At 55.8% G+C, this 19,020-nt stretch overlaps 1 protein-coding gene across 1 annotated transcript in view; it reads right to left on the bottom strand.

The window, feature by feature from the left end:
* The window catches only part of ZMIZ1 (zinc finger MIZ-type containing 1), a 241,868-nt gene that overhangs the window by 98,683 nt on the left and 124,165 nt on the right, over window positions 1–19,020 (bottom strand). The window contains 2 exon segments of the mRNA XM_027530871.1: window positions 7,370–7,483; window positions 13,897–14,005. Coding sequence (XP_027386672.1) covers window positions 7,370–7,483; window positions 13,897–13,956 — 174 coding nt within the window. The 5' untranslated portion in view covers window positions 13,957–14,005.

Here is a 19,020-nt window from a genome sequence, read left to right as displayed (position 1 = left end):
AGCACCAACCACCACAGGATACTCGCTACTCTCGATACTCCAAGAACAGTCCCCACCCAGCAACAGCATCCTCTCCTGAGTCAGCCTACATCTGGAGAGAAGCACAGAAGTAGGACTCACCACCTCCCTGGAGCTCCAACTTGGAGCTGCCCAAATGGACTACTAAGAATACCCCAGAGTGCACGGCTGGTGATCGCCAGCTCCGTGCCAAGCGCCCTGCAGCATCTCGGACCCTAGTCCCCAAACTGCAGGGCTGTCATGCTCAGCCTGGGGTCTGTCGCCAGCACCAAGCACTGGCCCCCCGCCATGGGAGGCGCCTGTAAAAGCATGGGCTGTGCATTTGGACTGGAGGTCCCACCTGTCTCCCCATGAACCTCGGAAGCATGTGCTGGAATGGGGAGAGGCAAGGGGCTGGGAGGGCTGTCAGTCCCGGGGGGTCCATGCAGTGAGGGACAGGGTGCTCGGGATGGCTCACGAATGGCTCTGCAGGCTCACACCTGCCCACTCCCAGGTGTCCCACCAGCCAGATCAACTCCCTCCTGCCCGCCTTCCTCATTAACAGCAGCCGAATTAGGTTTCCTTATTAAGAAGGAAGGACCTTGGAAAATGGAGTCGTTTTAGGAAGCAGCTGGGGTGGCTATGGCTGACTGGGAAAGGAGGGCTCCCAGATGGGGGGCTCACTCTGCCGAGAAAGGGAAGGCTCCATCACTGAGCCCCTAGAGACCACCCGCTCCAGAGGCGTTTCGAGGCCCTCCGAGGGTCTAGGCTGCAGTGGAGTTTGGCCCAGCCCCTACAGCCATTAGAAGAGTGCCCCATTGTAGGCTTTAAGGGCTTCCCTGGTAGCTCAGCTGGTAAAGAATCCACCTACAATGAAGGAGATCCTGGTTCGATTCCTGGGTCAGGAAGTCCCCTGGAGAAGGGATAGGCTATCCACTCCAGTATCCTCGGGCTTCCCTGGTGGCTCAGACGGTTAAGAATCTGCCTATAATATGGGAGATCTGGGTTTGATTCCTGTGTTAGGAAGGTCCCCTGGAGAAGGGGATGGCTACTCACTCCAGTATTCTTGCCTGGAGAATTCCATGGACAGAGAAGCCTGGTGGGCTACAGTCCATGGGGTCACAAAGAGTCGGACACGACTGAGCAACTTTCACTTCATTTCATAGGCTTTCTATTTTAGGGGTTTATTGCAAGAACTCTAGAGCTACAGAGTGTGGGAAAACCACTTGTCTTGGCCAACCCTCTCATTTAAAAACTATGGACACTTGAGGCCCAGAGAGAGAGCGTCCATGGTGTACCAGGAAGGAGCCAATGGATCCCTCCTTCCAGGACCAGCATGATCTCCTGACCCTGCCTCCCCGCCTCCATCTCCAGGGAGCTCTCTGTGCAGGGAGGAAAAAGGACTTTCTCAGGTTCGAATGTTTGCTCAGCTTCTCTGCTGCACACAGAAGCCCCTGGCGCAGGAATCTTCTGTCTCCCCAGGCCTCTTTCCCACGGGATCTATCTGTCCCTGAACTGCGGCTCTTACGCAACTCCCACCCGGCTCCCCACCCCCATCTGCCACACGCACCACGTTCCGGAGTCCCCGAGCCGCCTCAGGGCCAGTTATTCCTTACTGTTAGTCTCACGGTCCAGGCAGAAAAAATAGGGCCCTAATCCTTTTTTTTTAAAAATATATATATGCTGCTAAGTCGCTTCAGTTATGTCTGACTCTGTGCGACCCCATAGACAGCAGCCCACCAGGCTCCCCCGCCCCTGGGATTCTCCAGGCAAGAACACTGGAGTGGGTTGCCATTTCCTTCTCCAGTGCATGAAAGGGAAAAGTGAAAGTGAAGTCGCTCAGTCGTGTCGGACTCTAGCAACCCCACGGACTGCAGCCTACCAGGCTCCTCCATCCACAGGATTTTCCAGGCAAGAGTACTGGAGTGGGGTGCCATTGCCTTCTCCGAAATACATATATATATATACATATATGTATTTTTGATGTGGACCATCCTGTAACCTCTGAACTGGAAGGTGAAGTCTTTTTTTTATAAAATAATCAATTAATAAATTAAATCTTTGTTGTGCTGGGTCTTCTATGCTACACAGGCTTTCTCTAGTTGTGGTGGGGGTGGGGGCTCCCCTCTGGTTGTGGTGCGCGGCCTCTCACTGCGGAGTTTTCTCTTATTGCGGAGCACTGGCTCTAGGCTCACGGGGCTCAGTAACTGCAGCACAGGGTCCTGTAGCTGTGGCGGCCTGGCTTAGTTGCCCCCTGGCATGTGGGATCCTTCTGGACCAGGGATCGAACCTGTGTCCTCTGCAATTGGCAGACAGATTCTTAACCACTGGACCACAGGGAAGTCCCTGGAAGGTGAAGTCATAACCACTGGACTGCCAGGGAAGGCCCCAAGACCGCTAATTCCCTCTGGACTGTTGAGCATTCCAGTTCTGGAGACAGACGCTGTAGAGTAGGGAGAAGGGTCACTGCAGCTCGATGTTGACTACAGAGCCCTCACTGGTGGGCCAGCCTTGGGGTGGGTGCGAGTGAGCCCGGGCAGTTTTTGGACTAGGGCATCAGAAGGCTGCTGCTTGTGGGCTATGCTGACACGCTGGTGCAATGAGAATGCTGGCTTCCATGAACGAAGGCTAAGTAAATGCTTTGTAAGCAGTGAGATGCCAAATTGTCACAATAGTCCCATGGGGTGGTATGACCGTCTCTGTTTTACAGGTGAGGAGTCTGAGAGTGAGAGAGCTTGGATGCTATGCCCGGCAGTCAGGCTGCAAAGCCTGGGCTCTTTGCATGAGAGGACTTCTTTTTCAACCCACAAAGGGTTAAGGCTAGAACTCCCCATCTGCATGGAGAACCCTCAGGCTCTGGGTTGAGGGCAGAAAGGCAAAGGTCCCTCTGTTTGGCCAATACTGGCTGAACCTGTTGCTCTGGTTCCAAAAAAAGAAAGAAACTAGCTAGATTGAGCAAGAGGGGCCTGGTATTGGTTCTAAGGGCTCTCCTGCAGGCCTGGAAGGGCCTGTCACTAAGTTCCCCAAGCCCAGTGTTCAAAAGGGTTATTGGCTCCAACAATTTCCTTTTATCAAGACACAGAGAGGGCAGGGCCTGGCTGAAGGTCACTCAGCGCAAGTGTGGCAGAGCAGGCTAAGCTGGACCCTACGATCCTAGACTACTTCGTGCAGCCCCTGTCTTCCCCTGGCCCAGCCTAAGGACCCCCTGCAAAGTCCCGTGAGGAGGGTCTGATTGTCAGTGGTAGGGAGAGTGGGCTCAGCTGAGTAGGCTCCTGTCATGTTTCAAGGATGCCTGCTCCCACCCCACGGGTGTGAAGACCCCTCCGTGAAGAGCCTGCAGTGAGCAGCCACGGCACCGCTGCCCTCTGCTGGCTGCCTCGGTCCGGTCAGCTTGGCCCAGCCTACGAGGTGCTTCTAAGGCTGACTGGTGTGACCTGGCTGTCTGAGACCCAGACCCTGGCGTGCTACAGGTCAGGGAGTCCAGTCCCTCAGGCCACAGAGCAGGAAAACTGGAGCCCAGAGGCTAGAGAACAGGCATATTCAAGGTCATATGGCAGTTGCGTTAGTCCCATAAAGGCAGTGCGTTGCCTTTGAAGGCAGCAAGTCTCCTGGCTATAAAACAGGACAGATTGTCTAGGAGATGCTAAAGAAGGGGTTCCTGCTCCCAGCTGGTGGCTGGATTCTGTCATCCTATGAGGCAGTCACGGGAACCGGCCTGTGCTCCGATCCTGCTCCATCCTATACTGAGCAACTAAAGGCATGTGACTTAACCTCTCTGGGCCTCAGTTTCCTCATCTGTGGAATGGGTACACAATCTCCTCTTTGCAAGGATGACAGCCAGGACCAGGCACACGGCTCAGTGAATGCTGTCTGTGAACGTTCATCCGCGACTTCGGCAGTGAACGCTTTGAGGCTGTGGGGACTCCCTCCCTGCAGGGGGTGGCAAGGGTCCTGCTGCTGTGCTCACTGGTTTTTGGTTTCTCTTTTCCGTCTCCTCTCATACCTGTCTCCCTTCTCCTGTGTCCTCGCTGCCTCAGCCTTCTGTCTGTTCCTCGAGCAGATCAAGCATGTTCCCCCTCAGGGGAGGAAGGAGGAGCAGGTCCAGAGAGGCCTGACTTTGAGGGGGACCCCCAGAGAGGACAGTCAGCCCTGCTGCTAAGGGGAGGGCCTGGGAAGGAGCTGGTCCAGAAGAGGAAGTGGTACCTGGACTGACGTCCCTTGGGAGAGGTTACAGGTCTTCATCCTGGGGTCAGAGGGCATGAAAGGGAGGGTGGGTAGGGGACTGCCAGCAGCCCAAGGTTCTTCAACCCAGGGCCGGGCCCTGGTATGGCAAAAATGTGTCCACTTATTTCCTGAGGCTAAGTGGTTTTTAATTTATATCCTCCATGTAAGCGGAATCCAGAGGAAGTTGTTTCCAGAGGTCACCGAAAGGGTGAGGGCAACCTGGAGGGCTCAGGTAGCCCTCGGGATGGGAAGGGGTGCGAGTGTGTCTGTGTGTTGGGGGGAACCCTGACTAGACCCCGTGGGATCACTCACCTGTCCCATCCCATCCGTTTCCCGGGGCACAGCTGGGTTGAGGACGCCCAGGGGATAGGAGGGCTGGTGGCAGGCCCCAGGGCTCTTGCGGGGGCAGCGGTCCCACCTGGGACTGTAGCAAGCTGCTCTCCCGACTCCGTTGCCTTGTTTGTAAAACAGGGTGATAAACCCTTCCCTGCCCCCTTGCAGGGTCCTCACAAGGCTGCAAGGAGATAGTAACAGGGAGACACGTGGGCACCGAGGGTGTCTTCTATAAACCACTCCCCGCGCCCCCTGCCAGCCTTTCCTGATGCAGGTTTTATAGGGCCCTAAGCAACAATCACACTCAGGTCTCCACAGCTGTGGCCAGTGGCCTGAGTCCCCTTTCTGGCTAAGTGGCAGGTTGGGAATGGGGTGGGGTTCAGAGCTGGCCATTCAACCAAGTGAGTGCCTTAAGCTGGGGGCACAGCCGGCACTGGGCTTTTGTCTAAACAGTTTCCTGTGCCTGGGAAGCCATGGCCTCATCCCCCTTCAATCAGATCCTACAGTTTCCCCTGGGCTTCCTCCTCCACGAAGACCTCCATAATCCCTCCATCCTACCCTCCAGGGATGCTCCCCTTCAGAGCTCTTGTCCTCAGATAAATTATATCCCATCACTCACCTGCTGAAGACCCTGCAAGGGCTCCCCACTGCCCTTCCAATCACATCCAAACTCTTCTCGGTCTGCAGCCTCGGGGTCAGCTGGTTTCTGCCCCCCTCTTTGACCTCCTCTTGTACCCCTCGCCCACGCCTGTGATCCTGTCACCTGAGACTGGCATCAAGCCTCAGGGCCTTCGCACTCCCATTGCCTCTGCTTGGACAACCCTTCCTGCTCATCTTCCCTGGCAGACTCCTTTTTGCTCTTCAGGTCGCATCTCCTCCAGACACTTTCTGATCACCATCCTGCTCCCTCTTACAGGGTGCTGGGAAACATCCTTAACTTACTCCTTCATGGGCCTTAGTGTCAGCCTCTCAGACAGAAAGCTAAGCTGCTTGCGAGAGGACCACACTGCTCACTGCCCGCCCCTCCAGGGCTGAGTGTGGACTTGGTGAATATTTGCTGAATGAATAGATAAATGTCAGGGCCATGGTGGGGCCAGTTACTGGTCATCTCATGCCCACCTGTCCAGCCGCCTGACCGAGGCCATCACTGGCTTCAGCCTTAGGTCCCTGCAATCTCACAAGGTCAAGCTCGGGACAGGGAGCATGGCAGCGCTACCCCCTCCCTTCCTCACGACTACCAGCGGCGGGACAGAAGTAACATCTGGCCCTGCCCTTGGGGCTTAGCCTGAGCCAGGATCCCCACAAAGAGGATTCAGGGAGCTGGGTGAGGGAGGGGCAGCCCAGGGGCTGGAGGATGAGGAGGGCTGGGAAGTGCAGGCGGTCGCCTGGTTTGGCCCAGTGGCCCCGAGGGAGCCAGATGGTGTCAGCTTCGGACAAATGGAGAAACCTTGGGAAGGTCTGGGTTGCATCCCTGCCTGGCATCCCTAAAGGCCAGCAATAGAAGTGGACGGGTCCCGACCTGAATCCCAGGTCCACTTCTAACTGGCTGTGTGAACCTGGGAAGGTAGTCCCCACTTCTCAGCTTCCTTCTCTATACAGGGAGGATGAGGGCAGGACCAGTGTGCTCTGAGGAGTCAATGAGAAGGCACATCCTGGGGGCCACGCTCAGTGTCGGGCATGGAGGAGGTGCTCTGCAGGGATGGCCTGTCACCTCTCTCCTGTCTGGAGGTCTTTTCAGAAAACATGGTGGCCTTGGGTTGTACCCACTGTTGCTGCCTGATGAGGAGTACATTTCGGCCCCTCCTCCCCAAGTGCTGGGGTAGCCGGGCTCCCTGGAAATCTGTTTACCCACATTCCCTTCAAAGCTGACTCTGGATGGTCTGAGCAGCTGTCCCCACTGGCCGCAGAGGTGCCCTCACATTTATGGATACAGGCCACGTGGCTGGGGACAGTCATAAGCTTTGAGCTCCTTCCACGTGGCTGTCAGCCAGTGGGCTCCTAAGCTTGGCAAATCAAACCGCTAGCCCTGGGCCTGGCCTCTGCCCAGCTTGGATCCTAGACCCTTACCAGGATGAGTTAATTTCAGTTTCCTGGATTCTGCTGTACATCCGGGCACTGGCGTGCTCTGCTCCACGTGCTCAGGACATTCTTGCTATCCTCAGGTGCTGGTGTAGGTTATCAGACTCCTACAGACGGATCAGGGGCGCCCTTCCTGTTTTCTGCAACCTGCCCCACCACCAAGATGGGTACCACTTCCCTTCTCCGTGTTCCCTCCACCTTCTCATGATCTCCTCAGCTGTCTCTTCCCACAGCTATCTCCCCATTGAAGAGGGAATCTTTCCCATCTTCAATTTCCCAGGACTTAGCAGAGGGGATTGTGCATGATAACTGAGCGATCAATCAGTGTTTATTTGCATAGATGGATAGATGTAATAGAAGCTCGATAAATGCTTATATGAATGAATAGATGAATGGATGGCTGTAAAAAGAGCTCAACAGATGTTTACTGAAGTGAATGAATGAATGGCTAAAAAGACGGCTGAACACCTTCAAGAGTCTCTCTGCTTTACTTATGATGGAACATTTAGTCTCAAAAGTTTAGAACTCTTCAAAGTAGGATCATGTCTTTCTCATCAAGGGTAAATAATGCATGTAACCCCGAGAAATGTGTCTCCCCATCAGACTAGATTCCCTGCAGGTGTAAGCCTATCAGGGGTCCATGCAGACGGGTCCTCCCCTCCGGCCGCAGCCCAGCACGTGAGTCCCCAGCCATCCTCCCTGGGTGAGGGCACAGGCTGGGAGGAGGCAGACTCACCGTCAAACAGCCCATCAGGCTCTGCTCAAAGGGCCGCTGGAAGGCTCGCGGGTCTCCACACCAGTCCAGCAACTCCGTGGCGGCATTGTGGAAGTTGGCGGGGTTCTGTAAGTGCTGTGGGAGAGGGAGAGGAAGCAGCGTGAGGCTCCAGAAGTGAGGCCAGTGCAGTGTGAGGGAGTCCGGGGCAGCAAAGACCCCAGGTTTCCCTGGGGAGGAGACACACAGGATGGGGCAGGCCAGGATTAATGAGTTCTCTCAAACTCCTCATTCACTTTCCCCCTGAATCTCCACTCCAGCCTGCTTTCTGATGGGATGGGAACTGCGGCCCCATTGCAAAGATGGAAAAACTGAGGTCTAGAAAAGGGCAATGACGTTAGATATTAAAGTGTTTTCTGGTGCTGGCAGTGGGGGTTAGGAAGCCCTGGAGGGTTCAAGAGGGTGGTGTGTGTGGCTTCCATCCTTGGAGCGCTGGTTCTCCCTGTGTCAGGCAGATTCCTTACTGATGAGCACCCCCACCCCCACCCCTGCCTCGCAAACCACCACCATCACCACAGCCAGGTCTGCATGCCACCTGCTCTGGCTCCAGCAAGCCCTGCTGGAGCCAAAGAGCAGGAGCAGGGGCACAGAAAGAGGCCTCCAGGCCGCACCCAGCTGGGAAGGTGCGCTCAAGCACAGGGCACCCAGGTGCCACACCCAGCTGGGAAGGTGCGCTCAAGCACAGGGCACCCAGGTGCCACACCCAGCTGGGAAGGTGCGCTCAAGCACAGGGCACCCAGGTGACTGTCACGTCGTGATGAGGTGATGTGGCTCAGCCATTCCTGTTCCCCTCACCCAGGATTCCTGGGCTCAGGGATGCTGGCGTTGCTGGGAGGGGACCCTGCCCAAGCTCAGGCCCCCCCCAGTTATGGGGTCTAAGTCAACAGAGGCTGAATTCCGGTGCCAAGGCCTCTAGATTCTGCTTCAGAGCCAGGCCATGGGGCTGACGGGTTGAGGGGGCAGAGGGGAGGGGGCTGCTGCAGCTATCCCTTCCTTCTTTAACACTGATCCGAGTCTTCCTAGGCCAGGCTGAGTCAGGCAACGAGTCCAGGGACACGGAGCATGTTGGGGCAGAGTTGGGACATCAGGGCTGAATGTGACTCCCTGTGAGGTCCCCAGCAGGACAGGCAGGTGTCCACACGGGCTGGAGTAGAAGCTAGCTGCAAAGGGGATCCCCATGTCCTTGGTACTGGGAGAGACTGCGAACAGCAGCTGCCCTCGGACCAGCGACTCGCTCCCACCCTGCAGTGAAGGTCTGCCTTGGAGCCACGGCCGGGAGGGGTCTCAGGAGCTGCCAGGTCCCAGAACTGCACGGCGAGCAGGATGTGCTGGGGGAGCCCCTGTGGGGCTGGGGCCCTGGAATCACACCGCCTTCACCCACAACCATCTACTGACCTAGGGCATCCCCTCCCCTCTCTGCGCCTCAGTCACCCTACCTGTAAAATGGGGATGGCAGATCACGGCTTAGTGGTGGGGATTTTTGTTTCCTTTAGAGTTCCATGATTGCTATTACAATGTGGTTTATGAAAGGCCAGATTTAAAAATGGATGGAGGAAAGAGAAACGCATCCGAGTATTCTCCCTCCGTGGGAGCAAAGGGACAGGGAGAGGTGAAGGGGGGAAAGAGGGCAGGTGTGCAAGCCCTCTGTCATGGGGCCGTGGTGAAGATTAAACAAGAGGAGGCTTACACGGCCCCTGGCAGAGCGCCTGGCACGTGGGGCCGCCCTTGGCCCTGACTCTGTCTTCCAAAGGCTCCTCTGGAGGCGCAGCTGCACTCAGCACCTCCTGCCCTGGCTACACATACACACACACACACACACACACACACACATACACACACGGCTCTTTCTGCAGACAGAGCTCATTGCATATGAAGATAGGAGGATGTCTGTGGCTGGAAGCAGATCCTCTGAGCAGGCAGCAGTGGGCCCTCTGACTCCTGTGTCCTCTCTAAAACCTGCCCCCTCCAAGGCCATGGGCAGCATCTGGTCTCCGCGTGGAAAGCCATGCAAATCGGTTAATCCCCTGCCCAGCAGCCTCCCTCTGCTAACCAAGTTATTCCGTTTATTTACGTGATGTCACACCCAATTAACAGGGTCAGCAACCACCGCGTGGTGCTCTCAGAGTTGCCCACCCACAGCATCCCATCTTTGACATCCCTTTTTGGGGTTTTAGGCTTGCAAGGGATCTCCGAGGCCAGTCTCATGGGTCCAGTTTTGTTTTGGCCCCAGGCAACCAGCCTTCCATATCTGGCCAGCCCACCTCTGAGCTTCTCCACTCTCACCCCAGCCAGCTCATGAGGTCTTGGTTTGGGCTATGGGAGGTGACTCGTGGGTGCAACTCATTGGTACAAAAGACCTCAGGCATCCCATTTGGTAGCTACTGCTCAGTGGCTGTGCGGCCTTGGCCAAACCTCCACCCTCTCTGTGCTTCTGTCGTCCATTTAGAGACTCTGAGGTGGCTGAGGGATGCAGTGAAATGAAGAGGACCCCATCTCAGCCACTGAGTCTCATGGCCCTGAGATTCAGATCTCTCTTCTGCAAAATGGGATGCGGACAGCGTGCAGGGCTGCTGCAAAGTGTAGAAGCAACATCCGTAGTGGCATCCCCATTACAGAGCAGGTGTCAGGCAAGACTGCTATTGCTCGGTACACTAGGACCTCTCGATGGCTTCTTGTTTCTCCTCCAAGCTCCCCCAGAATAGAATTAGTGCCCCCTTCATCTCCAGAACCCCCCAAACTGGCATGAGGCCAGGTCCACGCAGAAATGGTTTGTGAGCAGTTAGCTGCCCAAGGCATGCTGTGTACAGAGCAGGCCAGCAATCTCGTAGCTTCAGACTAGGTCCCCAGTGGTACTTGGAGGGCCAGGACTGGGTGGGGTGAGCTTGGCAACCCTTTGATGATCTGGGGATGGGAGTACAGATGTGAATCACAGGCAGAGTTCTCCCTGGCTGCGGCTGTTACTGGATACTAACAGCCCACCCCCTCACCAGGAAGCCTGCTCATCTCTGTAATTCCTCAGAAGACCTTCCTGGGCTATATCCACTGGCCACTGAGTCTGCTAGAGCAGGAACTGGGGACACCAGTGCCCAGATGAAGTGATGAATGCATCTTATCAATCCATCTGTGAATCAAATGACCCATCCATCCATCTACCCATCCATCCATCCAAAAATGAATCAGTTCACCCATGCATCCATCCACTTGTCCACCTACCCATTCATCCATTCTCTACTTTATCCATCACTCATCCATCCATTCATCTACCTACTTATCTTTCATTCCATCCAGAGTTTATCCAACCACCCACGTATCCATTCGTTCATCATTTCTTTATCCATCCATCATTTATATCCACCCACCATCCACTCACCTAACTGCCTATCCATGTGTCCATCCATCTATCCATCCATCCATTCCCTTAGCTACTGATCTGTGATCACCTACCCCACCCCCATTCTTCCCCAACATATTTAGGCCCCACCCTGGCCTGGACTCGGCTGACGTACGATGAATACAGCTCATCTTCTGCCCCTGAGGAACTCAGCCTGGAGGGAGACCTGATGCACACCCTGTGGGGCTTATAGCTTAAGGGAGAAAGAGCAGGATGGGAGCGGTAACTGGGTGCCCAGGGAGCACCAGGGCTCAGGAAGGGGAAGTGCAGAGACTCAAAAGAGCACCTGAGGTTTGAGGAGGCTGCTGTGCAGGAATTAGTCGATTGGCATGGCTTTGCACGTGGAGCCCAGATGTGCCTGTGGGGACAATTTAAGGCATGTCCTAGAGAGGGCACCGGTTCTCCCAGCACCTGAAGCTCAGAAAGCACAAAGGCAGCTGAGCCAGAGGTCTGGAGAGAAGACGGACAGACAGCTGGGTGCTCGGGGGCTGGCAAGTGCCAGCAGTGGGGAGAACTAGGGTGGGTGGACAGGGAGGGCTGCGCTGTAAGTCAGGCAGGGTGGAGAGTCGGAGGCTGAGGCTCCGCTGGGAGCCACAGCTCCACCAGCCAGAGGGAGGCGCAGCCAACGCATGCATCATCCTCAGAACATGCAGACCTTTCTCTTCTGATCAGTCTACGGGATGTCTGAGAATCAACAGTCTTCAGTCACCACGGCTGCCCTCTGGGGCAGCTGAAGAGCAGACAGACATCAGCGCTGAGCTGTGTCTGACTGGAGATGCAGCGTGGAGGACGCAGGGAGCTCTGGACAGCCCAGGGGCATCTGGACAGCCTGCTCACCCTCACAGATGAGCCACAGTCTGGCCCAAGCACAGAGCTATGTAGTGTGTTTGTGTGTGTGTGCATGCATGCAGACATGTGTGTGGGGGGTAGGTCAGGCGAGGACAGTGGAGATGATCCCTGGCTTTTAAGCAGCTCCAGGACCCAATGACTGGCTTGCATCACGATGCCCATTTACAGACGATGGGAGATGAAGTGGCAACTTAATCAAGGTCAGGAAACCAGCGAGTGTGGAAGGGAGACTCAGGCTTACTGACCGGTGAATCTGAGTCCATGTGCCACGCTTGGAGAGGCTGCTCCTGGGTGGGCTCTGGACCCTGCTGGACCCCTGGGTAGCCCAGGGGGTAAAGGGCTCCCTGATTCTTGCAGAGAATCAGATGCAGGGAGAAAAGTCAAGTTGTGAGTAGGTTGTAGGGGGAGCCGTTTGCCCAGCAGCACACAGAGGGCTCGGGCACAGGGGCTTGACTGTATTACTGGGGGTGGAGCCACTGACAGCTGATCCCTCCTGGGCGGGAGAAACTGGGTCAAAGGCGGAGCTGGGAGAGAGCCCCACGGAGCCTAGAGGAGGAGAAGAAGGAGGCGGAGGGACGGGCAGGGGAGGAGGAGCCCATCGTCTGGTTTCTATTCTGTGACCGTGAACAGAGGCGTAATTGGCGTTTGGGAGAGCTGTTCGGCTGAGTTCAATCTGTAACAAGTCGTCTTCAATTTCCTCTCCGCAGACCCAAGGCCCCGGCTTCCGAGATTGCTCTGCTTGATGCTAATGAGAGGACGCACATCCCTCATTCCCGCCGACTAGCCTCAGTTCCCCTGGGCCCTGGGGATCGGGGAGGGCAGGCAGGGCGGGGGTGGGGCTGTGCGCTCTGCCCCCGCCTCCCCCGGGGGGTCTTGAGGCTGGAGGCCTACACTGGCTCCCCAAACTGCCAGCTAAGCCCACCTAAGCCAGGGGCGTCGCCCCAGCACTCCCCTCCCCTAAGACATCCCCTGTCACTGAGACACCAACGACAGCGCCCCCCACCACAATTAGCAGATCATCTGCCACCGGGCCAGGCTCTGCGCTCCACTCATAATGTCCTCAGAGCATCCCACGATGATGGCATTACTGGACCCGCTTGACAGGGAAAACTGAGGCTCGGAGAAACAGGGCCAGGCCTGATCTCAGAGATCACACTGTGGGTACACGGAGGAGTGAGGATTTGGGCTCGGGTCTGTGATGTCAAAGCCTCTACTCCTTCGCTCTATCTCCTCTTTCCTGGAGTAAAATATCACATGCTGCCTTTGGCTTCAGGGAGCCTGAGCCCAGAGGGAGGGAGCATCACTCCTGATCACCACTAGGGGGCGCCTGCCTGCCCAGGCTCAACCAGGCTTCTTAAAGTGGGGACTTCTGAGCCCACTGTGAAGGGTTCCCTATGTCTGAATAATCCAGAAGCGTGTGTGTGTGTGCCAAGTCGCTTCAGTCGTGTCCGACTCTCTGAGACCCCATGGATTGTATCCCTCCACGCTCCTCTGTCCATGGGACTCTCCAGGCAAGAATATTGGAGTGGGCTGCCATGCCTTCTTCCAGGGGATCTTCCCGACCCAGGGATCAAACTCCTGTCTCTTTTGTCTCCTGCGTCGGGAGGTGGGTTCTTCACCACTAGCATCACCTGGGAAGCCCTGGCAGGCAAATCACCTCTTACGCTTGGTGTGAGCATAGGCAGGAGGGGGAACTCACACCCTCCGGGACGAGGCCCTCCCTGCACCAGTGGGGCTGCACTCTGTGACTTCAGGCGACAACTCTCTTCCCCATTCTGTGCCTCGGTTTCTTTTTCTGTAAGATTATTGATTTTCCAAGACCGTTCCTTTTCTATTTCTTTACAAAGAACCACTAGAGCAAAGAGGCGGGGAGCTTGGGTCTGGGAGGGACATTAGGCACTTCACTGCATCCTCAAAGCAACCCAGAGAGCACAGCAGAGCCCAGAGAGGGCATGACACTGCTTCAAAGTCACACAGCTGGGAAGGGCAGGGAAGGGGTGAGGCAGAGCTGGCATTTGAACCTAGCGGAGTGATTCTAATGTGAGACTGGTCCATGCCAGTTCTCACGAGGTGGGTGGTCGGGGAGCCTCAAGCAGTCGGCCCTTGCTGACTGTCACCTCCACCCAGCATCTCAGGTGCTTACTACACAGTACATATCAGTCCCCACTCTGCTCTGCCCGCCTCGCCTGCCCTGCCCTTGCCAGCGGCCAGGCTGGCAGAGGAGGCGGCGGGAGCCCGGCTACACACTCACCTGCTTGATGCACTGCAGTCGGTCGTTGGTCTGTTGGATGTGCCTGTCCATAGAATTCATTCTGGCCGTTTCGCTGGGCTCTACCCGAGAGCCATGAACGTTGTCCAGCCTGTGAAGACAGAGGACAGTGGGTGTCACTGGGGCTGTGCCAGGCCCGCTGGCCTCTGCCCCGGGGCAGCCTTGGGGTGGGAGGAGGAGCTATGCCCATGGCTGCCCAGCCCTTCTCTAGGCTCAGGGCAGGAGGTGTTCCTGGGTGTTCTTTGCGGGTGGCTCATGTGAGCACTGGGCAGGCAAGGCCAACGCGCATGTCTACATGCACGTGTGTGTTGGATGGTGGCGGCGGCAATGGCAGCCCCATCTTCAGGTTCTTGCTGCAGGACTTAGCCCACTTGCTGTGGCTGTGTGTGCACGTGTGCGCAGAGATCTCCCCATGTGACAGCCCTGACTGCAGCATGTATCGTTTAAGGCAGCAATCCTGCTGTGGATGCCCTCCCCGCATCTCCCATGCCTTGGAGTTTACAAACCACAATTTCATGTTTTCCCTTTGCTCTCCCAGGAAAGAAAGAGGGTAGCCATCAGCACCACTTCCCTTTTCCAAACAAGAAGACTGAGGTTCAGAGAGAGGAAGGGAGTTACCCGGGGTGGCACAGGGCGTCTGAATTGGGCCCCGGGACTCTGACTGCAAGTTCCTGGCCGAGTGGTTGGGGCACAGGGCTGTCCCACTCAGCAGGATCACTCTTCCTGAATGATGCTGGGCCTGGGGCAGGTGAGCATGTGTGTAACGAGGTCCCCTCGATTCCGCAAAGCCCATGGAGCCCCCAGGCTTCTCCAGGGAGGCCACGAGTGCAAAGGCAGAGATGGAGGAGAGGCAGACAGATGGAGAGAGGCTCAACTCTGGCCCTCCCACTGCTCAGGAGTCCGGGTTCCCAGGCCTAAGCAGAAGTCTGCTCCTCACTGGCTGTTTGTCTTCCCATAACCCCAGGGCATTTCTGGCTGCAGACACCTGGGTCAGACACAAGGGACTCAGCAGAGGTTCCCCACCCCTGGCCTTCTCTGCTATCCCAAAACCTGCCCCCCTGAAGGCCTTTCCTCTCTGGCCATGTCACCAAACGTCCCATCCACCAAGCACTTGCTGTGTACCGGGCCCTTGCATTCTCTCCTCAACTCCTCACACCCGCTCTGTGAGATTAGAATCGCCTCCATTTTCCAGATGAGGAAACTGAGGTCTGGGATCTCCCATGGCAAGTGGCGGTTTGGACTGTGTCTGCCTGTCTGCTCCCATGTCCTGTCTCTCTGCCCCCACCCTGGTTCAGAAAGCTGACAGTCTGCCTGACCACAGCCTTGGGAAGAAGGCCCTGTTCCTCTTCCAAGGAGCTCTTCACCGCACAGCTCTTCTCAAGCACTTCTTATTGTTCCATTTGTGCTTGAAAAGGCGACTCACTGGTGTGGTTCAAAAATCCCAGGTGTCCAGGGTCATGCTGGCCTTGTCCCCTGCCCCCAGGGACCCTTCCAGAGAGAACCAGTGTCATCTGCCTCCTTCTGAAGGACTCAGAGAAGCAAATATCTATGTGTACTATCCTCTGCCACCCCTTAAAAAGCATAAAATGATAGCATTCTTCACACACTCTCCGGACCTCGCTATTTTCCTCTTAACGATATCTCAACGTGTATTCCACATCAAGACATAAAGAGCCTTTTCAGTTTTTAATGGCTGCACAGCATCCCAGGCACTGATGAGTCATTTATCCAACTGCCATCTGAACATCCACCCCGGCCAGGTGCTGTTCTAAGGCCTGAGGCCCTAGACAAGGCCCTTCTGCTCCAGGGGCTCACACTCTGGCCCGAGATGAGGCCTGCGCTAGCCCCAGATTTCTTCATTGCAAACAGTGCCAGAGGATCGCCTTTTATATCAGCCACATCATCATGTGTGAATTAATCTAGAGAGCACACCCCTGGAGGTGGAGTTTCTGGGTCATTCGGGCATCTGCACTTTGATCAGTGCTTGCTGGGTTCATCTTATCTTGTAGCTCTCCAGAAAAAGTTAAAATGGGGGTAGCATCCCCACATTGATCTCTTCTACCCTCACCTTCCAGCGTCCTTCCTATCACACCACCTATCACACATTTACACACCCAGATGTACAACTTCTCCATCACTTATCCACCTAGATGCTTGTCTGTCCATCCATCCACCCACCCACCCATCCACCCATCCGTCTTTATTCTCCACTTGTCCACCCTTGCATGCTTCCAACTCACCCAGTAAATACTTGTCAACATCGTATACTGTGCCAACTCTATGGAACACGGGGAGGTGAAAATGGAATCATTTTCTCGAGCTCATGGAACCCTTGGTCTAAGCCTCTATCTAGTCCACGTCACCTTTTATATGACTATTTGTTGAACTCTTCTCATGTCAAGTGCTGGTCCAGGCACTAGGCAAAGACACGGTTCCTATATCCTCACTTTATAGATGAGGAAACTGAGGCCCGAAGGTGGCCTCTCAAGCACCACAGGGTGCACACCGAGCTGGGCCTCTCCAGCCCCCACCCAGGGCATGAGCGAACACTGGTTACCAGGGTGCCAGTTACAGACTGCTATTTCCGCAGCTAGCAAGGCAGGGGCACTGAGCCAAAGGGCCTCATTAAAAAGGAGGAGCCTGAAGGGAAGTCAAAGGGAACCCCAGGCCTGTGCAGACCTCAATCCCCTGCCCACAGGCAGTAGCCAACCAGGACAAAAGGCCTGCGCTGGCCCATGTAGCCAGCAGGGGGTGCTGTTGATGAAGATAACTGCCCAGGGGGTTAGAAATCTGAACTCTGGAAATTTGGTGAGGGATCTCAGAGGGTAAAGCGTCTGCCTACAATGCGGGAGACCCGGGTTCAATCCCTGGGTTGGGAAGATCTCCTGGAGAAGGAAATGGCAACACACTCCAGAACTCTTGTCTGGAAAATCCCATGGACGGAGGAGCATGGTAGGCTGCGGTCCATGGGGTCGCTAAGAGTTGGACACGACTAAGCGACTTCACTTTCACTTTCATGCATTGGAGAAGGGAATGAAACCCATTCCAGTGTTCTTGCGTGGAAAATCCCAGGGACGAGGGAGCCTGGTGGGCTGCCGTCTATGGGGTCGCACAGAGTCGGACACGACTGAAGCAACTTAGCAGCAGCAGCAGCTACACTGACTCATGCACTGTCCTATCTGGAGGCCTATGTGATCTGAGATAGCTCCTGGATTCAAAGATGCTCAGAATATCATTGACCAAAGGTGCCTTGAGTTCTTCCACCACCTCGAGTTCAGCTGGCTTTATTCTTGGGGGGCCTGAGGACCACAGGTGGAGTGTCTAAGGCCACACAGCACCTCTGAGCTACATCTAGATCGCAGGGGGTTTTACTCCCAGCCCCAGGCTCCATGTTGTAGGAACCAAGACATGAACGGTGGGCGTGGGACACCTGTGAGACCCAGAGGGTTGACAGGAGAGACATCACATATCACAGGGACGAATGTAAGTCGTGTGTGTCTCAATCTATAAAAGAAAAAACGTCTAAGTGATTAAGGGGACACTCACAGGTGAGGTGACACTTCTACACCACCAAGATCAGTGGAGAATTGGGGCTAGTAACACCCGGAATGGATGGGCTAGTGCTTCCGGCCCATGAAGGAAGAGGGTCAAGGCCTAGAAGGCTAAAGATCACAGACATGAAGAGAAGAGAAGGTGCTGAAGGAGGCATGAAAACGGTGGCTCCCTGAGGGGCAGTGCGAGATTTTCCATTAGCTCTGCACCTACTGTGTTCAGGCACTAGGCCAGGCCCTGTGCATTGCTAATTCACTTAGTCCTAAAAGGTTCAGAGAGATGAAGTGACTGTCCCAGGGTCACACAGCTGGGACGGTGTTGGGCTGATTCAAACCCTCCACTTTTTTAACCAGAGGCATGTTCTTTCCAATGCTCCAAGACTGGAGGTCAGAGCCTCCTGGAAGTCCCCACCCAAGACAGTGCCTGAGCCCAAAAAGATGTGCCCCTGGCACCTGTCCACACCCACCCACTTGCTTCCAAGGCCATCCAGCGCCGCTAGGCTCCCTGCGTGTTGGCTGGTGCGGGAAAGTGGGAGCGTCAGCGGCCAGCAGAGGTCGCCCTCCACCACAGGAGCGCTGCTGGGCTTGGCTGCTGCTTCCCTCCTTCCAGCTTGGACACCTCTAAGCCTTTACAGGTCGCTTCAAATCCTCAGTGGTGGCTGTAACTCCAGCGCTCACTGCGGCCAGGCTCGCTCCCAACTGGAGATCACTGGTGGCCAGGCCCTGGGTGTACCCATGCCTCGGCCCTTCCTGCCGTGTTTGCCTCCGAATGGAGAGTGGGCTCAGGCGGTCCACCTCTGTGGTGCCTGGCCCTCTGTCCTGGTCTGAGCAGCCAGCAGCCTGCAGGAGATGCAAGGCTAGTCAGTGTGGGGACCCGGAGGCAGCCCAGCTCTGCCACCCTCCTTGGTTTTCCCGTCTGTAAAACGAAGCCTAGCCGCCTGCTGGCAGCTCTTCAAACTCAACATCTTAGGATTTTGGTGTCAGGAGCTCCAGCTGTTTGGAAAACGCCATCTCAACAAGTGTAAGATGGTTTGACTCTAGAATTGCAAAGCCTGTAAGCCTGTCTCAAGACAGGCCTGCGGGGAGCCTGCTGGCCCAGGAAACTCTGGAGGTGGTCACTCTTCCAGGGTCACCTCAGACCTCAGATGCTTCCCCTTTCTCTGTGACATGCTTTTCCTTGAAGCTAATGCTCGACTTGACTTAAATGTGTGTAGGTAAGTTTTCCAATGGTGACATCTGGGTTAGCTTCCCAACTCACAGGGGAGTGCTTGAAAGGGCCAAGCTCTCATTTCGCATGACTCACCACTAGTAGGGGAGTTCGGGTGAGTCCAGCCTCAGGGGAGCTCAGCACAGAAGATGCGCTCAAGGAAAGCTTGCTGCCCTCAGGCAAGTAGGGCGGCTCGGAGAGTAGACTGTGGAGAGTGGAAAGGGCGCCTGGGGACCACATGGTCCCGGCGGGATGGTAGGCAGGGGCGGAGAGAGGGGATGGACACAGGGGAAAAAGGATGAGTGGGACTGGAACCCACCTTGCTGGGCCCAAGGAGAGACCTGGGCC

This window comes from Bos indicus x Bos taurus, chromosome 28 (assembly GCF_003369695.1).
Source record: "Bos indicus x Bos taurus breed Angus x Brahman F1 hybrid chromosome 28, Bos_hybrid_MaternalHap_v2.0, whole genome shotgun sequence".
Taxonomy (NCBI): Eukaryota; Metazoa; Chordata; class Mammalia; order Artiodactyla; family Bovidae; genus Bos; species Bos indicus x Bos taurus.
This window is presented reverse-complemented; position numbering and strand designations above follow the sequence as displayed.